Genomic DNA, 10,500 nt, shown 5'->3' with positions numbered 1-10,500 from the left:
TTTCAACGCTCTTGAAAGGGATGTGGACACAGGACTAGGAGGTGTCTTAGGTACATTTGCAGATGGCTCTAACTTGGGAGGTGCTGTTGATGGTGGAGAGGCCTTGCAGAGAGGCCTTGACAAACTGGAGAACTGAGGAATCACCAACCACATGAAGTTCAACAAGGGCAAGTGCTGGATTCTGCAGGTGGGAAGGGGCAGCCCTGGCTACGTATAAAGACCAGGGGCTGAGATGCTGGAGGCCAGCTGTGCTGAGAGGGACTTGGGGGTCTTGTTCGACAGCAAGTTAAATGTGAGCCAGCAGTGTGCCGAGGCAGCCAGAAGAGCTGACTGTATCCTGGGGTGCATGAAACACGGCACGGCCAGCTGTTCGAGGGAGGTGACTGTCCCGCTCTACACTGTGCTGGTGCGGCCTCACCCTGAGTACTGTGTGTGGGTTTGGGTGCCACAGTACAAGAGGGACCCAAAGCTATTGGAGAGTGTCCAAAGGAGGGCGATGAGGATGGTGAAGGATCTGGAGGGGAGGATGTATGAGGAGAGGGTGAAGTTCCTCAGTGTGTTCAGCCTTTAGAAAGGAGACTGAGTGGAGACCTCATGGTGGTCTTCTGGCTTCTTGATGAGGGGGAGCAAAAAGGGGCGGTTGCTGATCTCCTCTCTTTGGTGACTAGTGATGGAATCAGAGGGAATGTCATGAAGCTGCGACAGGGGAGGTTTGAGGTGGATGTTTGGAAGAGACTCTTTCCCCAGCAGGTGGTCACGCACTGGACCAGGCTCCCCAGGGAAGTGGTCACAGCTCGGAGCTTGAGTGCATTCAAGCAGCCTCTGGACGATGCACGTGCTCTGACCTGGCTGGTCCTGTGTGGAGCCAGGACTTGCACACGATGACCCGACCCTCATGGGTCCCTTCCAACTCAGGAGATTCTGTGATCAATGTAAGTTGCTTTGCTTGGGGCCCTGCAGCCCGTGGAAGTAAATTCCTTGTGTTTCCTCAGGCAAATGAAGATGGAGAGAAGAACTGATCTCCCATGCCTGACTTCAGGGCTGCGGTGGGTGGTCTGTAACCTCAGGCACAGTGTGCAGGTCCTGCAGGCAGAGGACACGCTGCGTGGTTACTTGTGGCTACGCGCACGTTCTTTGTTCCTTTTGGTTTGGTTCCTTCATCCAACATACAACAGGTCACTCATGGACAGGCGCCGGAGAACGTAGCTGGGAGCAGTTGTAAGGTCCTTGTCGCTTTACTGGGATGCCCGATTAAGCCGCATGCGACCCTCATGTAAGTTGCAGTGAAAGGGAGGGCCAAGCTGCAACCAGAGTCCCTAGAAGATGTGCCTGATGCCATGCAGGGGAGAAGCTGTGCTGACCTCAGCAGCACTACTGGGAAACCTCTGTTGAGTTTGTGTTCAAGCAGTGTAGCAGCCTGGTGTTTTGCTGGATGTTCTTAATCTGTTGGTACTTGTGCCGTTTGACATGCAGCATAGCATCTTTGTCATTGGTAGTAGAGACAAGTCTAGCCCCTGTTAATAGAGATGCTCCCTGACTTCTGCTCAGTGATAGGGCATGTACACATATATTTACACACACGTGTATATATAGACATTGCAGATGCATCCCTGGGTAAGGTGTCATTTGAAAGCCCGTAACTTCTTTGGTTTTCAACCCTTCCTTTGAGATGGGATTGGACAATTGCTCTTTAGCAAATCTTCCCCATCTTTGCAGTGCCTTGCTGTGACCTCCTGGGGTGTCGTTCTGTGCAGCTGGCTTCTGTCCAGAGAACTGTGTGTTTTGGAGAAGAGTTTTGTGGGTTGGAGGCCCACAGTTTTGCTGGTGATATCAATATCCATGAATTTATATGAATTAATGTATTGCTGTACTCCAGAAAGATCTTGTGTCAACATTTCCTTCTCCCTGTAAACCTCTTCTTATGAGGTTTGTAGCAAAACCCACTTCTTTGTAAGGTAGTTTATTTCAAGACCTTCATTCAGGAGGCATCGCTCCATGTAATGGAGGCTCAGGAGCTCTGTTCTGCAGTGTGACACTCTCAGTCATCCTCCTGTTCCCTGCCCGAGCAGTAGCAAGGCATTGAATCCTGTCCTGGGTAGTGAAAACCAAATGTGTTTCCTCAAACTGCACTGAGCTGGGACACAAAAAGTGAGGCACAGGAGAGGAATTCCAGCTGCTGACTTCACCCGAGCAGGGAACTGAGCAGACCAGCTTTGAGAGGAACGTGATCTTATTGCTGTGTTGCAGTTTGGAAGTGCTGTCGCTTCTCGTGTATGATGGAGAGGTCATTTGTGATGAAACCCTACAGTTTAGCAGCAGTGCAGGCTGCCTCCCTTGGGGAGTGTGAGAGGATGTTTATTGCAGCAGCCCCTTGGCCTGTACCTCTGCTCCACCCCTCAAGCTCCTCAAACACGGGTTTTCCCTCTCCCTTCCCAGAGCTCGTCCATGTCGGCTTCTGGCAATGTGGGGCTCATCCTAGGCTTGTATGAACTCTGACTTTGAAGAACCTGAACTTTTGAGGAGGTCACGGGTCTGAAACACGGGCCTTGTGCCTGAGACATGGAGTCGAAAGCTCAGGATCTGATTGCTTTTGGGCAGACTAAGCCGTGGCCTGGCAGTAGCGCTGCCATCTTGGTACCCGTTTCAGCAGTCCCCACCTGCGTTACATCCAAGCAGACAAGTGTGCGGTTTGATTCTAGGCTTGTGGAAAATTTATTAAGATTCCAACCCCTCTGTTAGCACAATTTATCATTTACACAAATAACAGCCACTTACATCGAATGCCAGAGTGGTTTGGGTTGGAAAGGACCTCAAAGATCACCTGGTTCCAACCCCCTGCCATGGGCAGGGACACCTTCACTAGGCCTGGTTGCCCAAATTCCGACCCAACCTGGCCTTCCACACTTCCAGCCGTGTCTGATCTCCATAGGGAGGGAGGGCAGCGAGTTCCTGTGGGTTTGTGAAATAGAGATTCCAGACACTGTTGGTTCTTTCTCATTCAGAGAAAAGCAAAGAAAAATGTAAACCAGTTCTGTCAGGTTTGTCTCTCAGAATGCTGGAGGAACTTCACAGAAGTCAGGAGGCAGGATAGGTCTCAGCCAGCACAAGGCTGAATGAGGATTGCATCCACAGAGTTACCCTGGTTGCTCGAGGTCACCCCTTGGTGAGGGTATCCACAGATCATTGCGTACTGAGCTAATAACACCGTACTGTGCATAAAGCTAGAAGGGCTCAGGGTCATCTTCTGAATATTGCACTGATGAGGTGACAGCCTGAAGCATGACATTGGCTTACTTAGAGATCGTATAGGTACGAGTAACCTTTACATTATACAGCACCTTCTCAAAGCTAGTACTCGATGCAGAAGATTCTGACCTCCCTCGGGCTGGAGGTCTGCACTCATCCAGCCCTGTGGGATGTCATCCTCTTTCCTACCCCCTGTGAAAGTTTCTGCCTTTCACCTTCAAATACTGTGCTGCTCAGGACAGGAAGGATGAGAAAAGTTCTGCACATTCAGTTGTAAATGAATAAATATTAGCAAACATTCAGTTGTAAATGAATAAATATTAGCAAACATTTCAGAAATAGACAGTGTAACAGAGTCCAGCTATGAAATGAAGAGGTCAGCAGGCGTTCAACCAGTGATGAAGAGATTCTGGTGAGTTCAGGTTTGTTCAGTGCCTTTATTGCCAAGTAATAAATAGGAATTAAAGGCTGATAGTAAGGTTATCCTCTCTGTTATAAGCAGTACTGTTGATGTTACTTGGCCTTAGGTGCTCATCAAGGACGTTTGCCTTTGGCAGCACGTTTCTGGTCTATTTTCTTTATAGCAATCTGTGCTTGTCTCCGATTAGGGCTAACGCAGATCTTGATACCCTTGTTGTCAATAAACCTATATGAAGAAAGCAAGCAAAGCAGGCAGCCATTAAATTCCAGTTTCCAAACACAGCTTCACTGTTGTTGTTATTTAGGGAGAACGTGGGGGCCTCTCTCAGGCTGGAGTTTGTGTGCTTGTGAGATCAAATGGCCAAGCGCAGCTCCCAGCCAGAGCCTGAGTTCCTCAGCATTTTCCATGTGATCATTCCCCTTGTCTCAATGTGGTGCTCTAGGCCTTGGACTGCTCCACCCTGATCCCTCACTGAGGTTTGTCCCCACTTTCTGGGCACAAAGAATGTGGTTGTTCAGTGGGATCTCTGCCAGGCCTTGGGAGCCCCAGCTCTGTGAGGCCCAGCCCCCTGCCCTCACTGCCTCTCCCGCCAGGGGACAGCTGCAAGGGGAAAGTGGAAGGGTGACCTGAACTAGGCAGATTGTGCCATAAGTTGGGCCTTGTGAAGGCCTTTCTCTTTTTGATGGTAGTGTGTTTGTGTATGTGAGTCTGAAGGTGATCAGTGCACTGGATACTCACATGATGGCCCTTACTGGACCGTCTTGCCTTTCATAGTTGACGAGATTTTCAATGTCCAGTTTCCGTGTGGACAGCTGTACACAAGTGTGTCGGCGCATGGCCTGACTTCCAACACTCCCTAGAAATAGAGACCTGACAAAGTCAATACCACACTGATATTTATGCACAAGTACTTTCACAAATTATGCAGCTTGTTGCTATAGTATTTTTGTTGTATGTTTTGATGGCCCATTACAAATGTGTACCTCCCTGCCTCAGTGAGATTGGTTTTCAAAGTAGAGTGTTGAAAAGCTCAAAGATAGTCAATCAATCCTTGCTAGTCCTGCAAATGTTTTCTCTACTCCGAAAACATCTCCAGGGAATGCATGCAGGGAGTACCAGCAGAGCTGCTATAAACCTGGGAATGAAACCAACCTGCTCTGCACTTATAAGCACTCTTTTTTTGTCTCCTTCTCCTTGTAAACCATTATCCTTTGAATCCTTTTCCTACACCACCTCAGGGAACTTGTTTCTCTTCACAGTGCTGTGGGTTTGTGTACAGCTTGTGTATGAGTGTTCTCTGTGATTGTTATGTTCTTGACTGCCTGAATCTTGCTTGTGTGTCAGTCCCAAAGTCACAGACCAAAAGATGACTGTAGACAGTCTTATTTAAAGCTTGGCTAATGAACACAGCACATCTCAGTGCTCATAAATGGTCTCAAGCAAGATGTGTAATTGTATGAATTCAGCAAGAGAGAGCAGGCATTGTATCAATCCATTGTCCTCCTCTGCTGATGTTGTGCAGAGTTTGCCTGTCTGTACCAAGGTGTTTGGCTTAGAAACCAGCAAACAGGCATGGAACGATAGAGACCTGGAAGACCTTTGTAAAGTAGGGATGTTAAGGGGATTAAGGCTATGTAGTATAAGACAAATAAAACCAGTGTAGTTAAAATGCATTTAAAAGGAGCACATGCAATAGAGAGGAAAGTACATCTTACTCAAGAAATGATTTTCATAGAAGGTTGTTAACATGTAGAGCTGGATGTTGTGTGGCATCAGGGAGATGAAGAGACATTTTGTCTACAAGGTTTGATGATTTTAAGAGGCAGAATAATGCACAGAAACCCCCTCAGTGTTCTGAGGCACTGAAACTCTCCTTGCAATAAAGCAAATGCCAGCCCCTCATTGACAGGACACCAGGTGAGCTCTCCCATAGAGCTGCCTTTCTTGTCATTCTGATCTGGGTTTCTTGTGCCTTGTATCTTATGTATCAGCGCTGTCTGAGACTGAACCCTGCTCATCAGACCAGCAGTGCAGTGTGGAGCAGCTCCTGTCTGCCTCTGGGGTTGTAAACTTACCTCTGACCGTGTGCAGAGCGAAGATGCCGAGGCAGAAGAGGATGAGGATTGCTGCAGCTTGGAGTTTCATGGCTGGTGTCTTCTTTGTCAAGGCAGAGAAGCAAGTGGCTGCTGTCAAGCCCCCTGTCAGGAGTTTATATTTTGTCATTCAGTGGTCAGTTCTTGTGTTCACTTGTGGGGTGTCATGGTTTGGCTGACTTGACATGGAAAAAAATTGACTAGCAGGACTTTTTCTGGTGAGAGAGAACCACCTTCTATTCGCCTCCCCCCCACCTTCGCTGACTCCCCCTTAAGGCTTTTCCTGCCAAACCCCACTGTGGTTGCACTTGCTTGTGTGCTGTGAGTGGGGTTATTTCAAGCTACAAAAAGTGAGAGCTCTTGTTCTGTAGTGAAAACCTTTAATGTATGTTCCTGACCTCTTACCCCTTGATTTAGAGAGCTCTAGCTGAGCTTCTTGGCAGAGGCACAGGGCAACTTTCAGAGCTACCTCTGACCAGTGGACCACTGAAAAGGGAACTGTGACCTAAACGATGATGGAAACAGGAACGCCTTGGCGTTTTCCATAGTGGCTGTAGATTGCTGGTCACTTTAACACGGTGGCTTTGGAGGGGTATTGCTGCTGTTTCCTATGTGTGGTGGAGCTTTTGCAAACTCCTCTTCTGTTTTCCCTGTGATGGTCATGGCCAGAGCTGATAGCACTGTGTGTTGGGAGAAGGAAGACTGAACACCCTTTTACATATCACATTAGATCCACTATTCCTCCTGCCAGTCAGGCATAACTAAATTGCTGTTTTTTGAAAGAGGAATAAGTGTGTATGAACTGTGTCCCTTAATGATGCGCCTGATGCCACACAGGGGAGTAACCATACTGACCTCAGCAGCACTGCTGGGAAATCACTAGGTTTTGCCTTACCAGTGTGGTAGCCTGGGGTTTTTTCTGAATGTTGCCTGAAATCACTGGTGGGGTGAGACACTTAACATTTAGGTACATGGCCCCTTTGACATGCAGAATACAACTTTGTCATTGATGGAAGAGAGATGTTCTTTCCCCATTAATAGAGGAGATGTTCTCCCACATTGCTCACTGATAGGGTATGTACGTGTATATATATTTATTCACTCACTGGCTACATCTTTAAGAGGAAGGCTCACCAGCTGTATTAAGTGTGAGCCATCTCAGAAGTAGTCAGTTCTTCTGAGAGAAGGTTCTTTCCTGAGTGAGGTGTTTTAAGAAAGTCTGTTGCTTCTTTGGTTTTCAACCCTTCTTTTAAGGTGGGGTTGGAAAATTGCCCTGTGGCAAGTTTTTCATCTCTTTGTAGTTCTCCTTTGCTGTGGTCTCCTGGGTTGTCGTTCTATGCAGCTGGCTTCTGTCCAGTGAAATGTGTGTTTTGGAGAAGAGTTTTGTGTGTTGGAGCCCCACAGTCCTGTCTGTGGATATTTGGTGACCTTTGATGTTGTAAAAGGCTTTTTTTGCCCACACTCTAGCACCCACAGCTTCTGCTGTGGCACATGCCTAGGGAAAATTGACCAGGCGTATGGTCTGTTTTCTTGTTGGTTAGTCATATCAAAAAGACAGTGCCCAACGTACTTTTCCTATTACTGCTTCTCAGCTCTGGACAAGCTGAATATTAATGATTCCTGGGTCTTCACTGCCTCTTGTGTGGATCACTCATTACAGGATGCTTTCAAGGCATTCTGGTGTAACATCACTGTTTACAGCTTGTGATACATCCACGGAAGAAACAGTAAGGTTATGGAGTTCTCTCTTAGTTTTTTTAAATCTGAATTGTGGGAAGCTTCACCACAATTTTAGTTACCTTTTTCCAGACTCTTGGCTACAGGCATGATGTATCCCATGAGAACTGCCCCTTGTCCTTCCCTCTACCTCACGTTTAACACATTCACTCTTTGCCAAGAGAAAGCCAGTGGAGACAGTGGATAGTGCAGGTATGGCTGTACAGGTGTAGCAGCATTTAACCTTTTGAGCCTGCTTGTGTGCAGAGAACCACAGGCTTTGCACTGGTCTCCTAGGCTTTCTGCAGAACGTGGGGAGAGGCTGGGACATGCAGCCCTGGGAGAGAACAGCAACAGCTCCTGTTGAGGAGTTCAGGGGCTCTACTAAGCCCTTCAGCCCCTGTCGCAGAGACAGAGCAGCATGTCTCTGTCTTACAGGTACAGCAGCTGGGCCCAGACAGGTGAAGGGACAGGTGAGACTGCTCATGCGCAGCAAGCGGCAAAGTCAGGGCCTGCTCTAGCATGGCTCCGAGTCTACCACTGAATGCAATAGCTTTCTTAATTTTTAACAAGGTGAAGAAACATTTACTGGAATAACTGTTGAATATACCCTATTTTGTGCCAGCAACCCTGCTGAAGGGAAAGAAGTAGGCAGCAAGGACCAGAGTGTTGGGCCTAATTACCAGAGTTTACTCAGCAGGGTAAAGAGTCTGAAGTATTGCCTCTTCTCATGCTGTGGTTAGCATTCAGGAAAGAGAGGTCAAGATCTTCACAAATAAGTAAATTTTTATGCACTCCTAGAACTGAGTGCCTTTAGTGAGTATTCAGCAGCTCCTTGAACTTGAAGATGTGCCATCAGGCCACTATCACTTTTGAAGACTAAATCAGGGCATACAGTGACTTTAAGAGGTGATCTAAGAACTTCAGCTTAGATGCATCTCTGTATCTCAGACAGCTTGGTTCAAGGTGATAGGTGTCACCCTCAGGAGATACATGTCTGTGTCTATTATTTACAGAAGCAATATAAGCATGCATCTTATGCTGGACATGTTAAATGAGTGAAGTTAGATGGCATAAATCTGTTCCTAACGTGTTCTGGTTTTGCATTGTTTCTTCGAAGTTGGAGTACTGGTTTAAGGATTACCCGCACGTGACAGATGTGGTAATTTTACATGACTTCCCTTTCCCCCTTCTTCCTTCGCTTTTCACTACTTTTGCTCTGTAGAGTTTGTGATAATTTCATAGGTCCTTCTGGCATTTAATTTCAGTTTCTTACTGAAATTGCTGTTGTCCTTCTGTTTGTGTCTTCCTATCAGGCTTGTTCAGTCATGCTTCATAGTTCAGCATAGCTTAAACTGTTTACTTTTAAACTCTCACCTGATTTCGTGCCTGCTAAGAAGCACAAATTAGGTATGTAATAAAGACCCACTGAAGCCTGTATCCCGCTTTAGTATCTGTTTGGGTTCTTTTAGTTAGAACAGGGCATTGAAGTGTGGTCAGACAACAGCTGATGACAGAACCAACCTGATTTAGGAAGTTTCCGTCCCTCACCTGGAAACAGTGTTCTATGTTCAGTCTATTTCATTCTTAGTGTATTGGAGTAGAAAGACACATATGCTTGGTGCTCACATCTCAGCTGAGACACAATGACTTTTATCCTATTTTGATCATTTAAGTCACATTTTTAATAACTACCCTGCTTTGGAAGAACTCCTCCTTTAGAAATGTAACAACACTTTCTTGCAATCATAATGAAGTTTTTGCTTGTAGACCGTTTCCACAATCATACCGCCAGCTCTTTTCCCTGCCAGCTTTTTCCTGGTGCTGCTAACATGCTCTTCCCTTCATGTATCAGGTGCTCTTAAATAGGTTTGTATCAAAATCTTTCCTTCAGTCATCCAACTTGAAGCATTCAAATAAGTAAAATTAGACTGATAATTACTCCATTTGAAAGGGACCTTGGACCAAACATATGAAGTCAACTTTACAGTCAGTTTTATGCAGACATGCACCTGTTTTAAGCTGACCCGTCATGAATGTGGCATTCTCTGTACAGCAGAGGTCTCTTGTCGTTCATTCAGCGTTGTTTTGTGTTGGTGGCTTGTGTTTTTTTTTCAATGAGCAGTTATACAGTCATCTGAGTTTACAAGAGGAAAATGCAGATCCTCATCTTTATAATCTGAGTCTTGTCTGGTTTAGTTCTGAGAGAGATGCATATCAGGAAGCTAACTAATCAGCATGCAGTGCTATTGCTGCAGCGAATCACAGAGGTGACTATAGTTCAATTCTGTGAAGGTATGTAAATATTGTGCATGCTGGAACAGGAGCCAAATACCTTTGGGAATTTATGGGATATTTTCAGTCCATCCTTTTTCTGCCCTTTTTTGTTCTGGATTTTTGTTGTTGTTGTTGTTGTTTTTCTGCTTTTATCAGCTTTCATCTAAAACAGAGCATGCAAATTTTGTTTGGCACTTTTTTGGGTACGTGCTGTATCTATAGGATCAAGGATGTGGGAACCAACTCTTATTCTGCTTGTCTTCACAAGAAGAATGAAGCCTACTATGTGAAAAATTAATATACTTCTTGGTTAACCGTAGATAGTCAGTGTCTGTAAACACTGGAGATGGATCTGGACCAACATGTTGCTTCTGAGTAAACCTGAGCTTTCCTCAGAAAACCGATGAAGAACAGATGTTTATGTTTTTTTCAATGGGAACAGTTTCCTCAAGTGTATCTCATGCTCTGGAGAGAGCCCCTTGGCCGATCTGTATGTGTTTGGATTCCTTTGCTCCATGATGGTCATCACAGGGCATATGTTGAAGACCTAAGAATGTTAGGGGAAAGGGGGAGTTACATGTATAAGTACACACAACAGCGATATTTGGACGCCTCACTCTCATCTATTGTGCATGTCCTATTGTTTACACAGAGCTTTTCTATACTGCCATTACATACTCTTCAAGTCACCAGTTTTGATGATCATTTAGACTGGGGGCTGTGTAAAAGAGAACTGCAAATGAAGCA

At 46.0% G+C, this 10,500-nt stretch overlaps 1 protein-coding gene across 1 annotated transcript; it reads right to left on the bottom strand.

Moving 5' to 3' along the window:
* Positions 1 to 3,768: 3,768 nt before the first annotated feature.
* LOC311193043 (cytokine SCM-1 beta-like) lies at positions 3,769 to 5,890 on the bottom strand (the record flags this gene model as incomplete). The annotated part of the gene is made up of 3 exons (XM_084265761.1): positions 3,769 to 3,892; positions 4,406 to 4,523; positions 5,743 to 5,890. The coding sequence occupies 3 exons, from the start codon at positions 5,888 to 5,890 to the stop codon at positions 3,781 to 3,783; spliced, it is 378 nt and encodes a 125-aa protein (XP_084121887.1). The 3' UTR covers positions 3,769 to 3,780.
* Positions 5,891 to 10,500: the final 4,610 nt, after the last annotated feature.

This window comes from Gallinula chloropus (genome assembly GCF_964237585.1).
Source record: "Gallinula chloropus genome assembly, chromosome: 1".
In the NCBI taxonomy this organism is placed as follows: domain Eukaryota; kingdom Metazoa; phylum Chordata; class Aves; order Gruiformes; family Rallidae; genus Gallinula; species Gallinula chloropus.
This window is presented reverse-complemented; position numbering and strand designations above follow the sequence as displayed.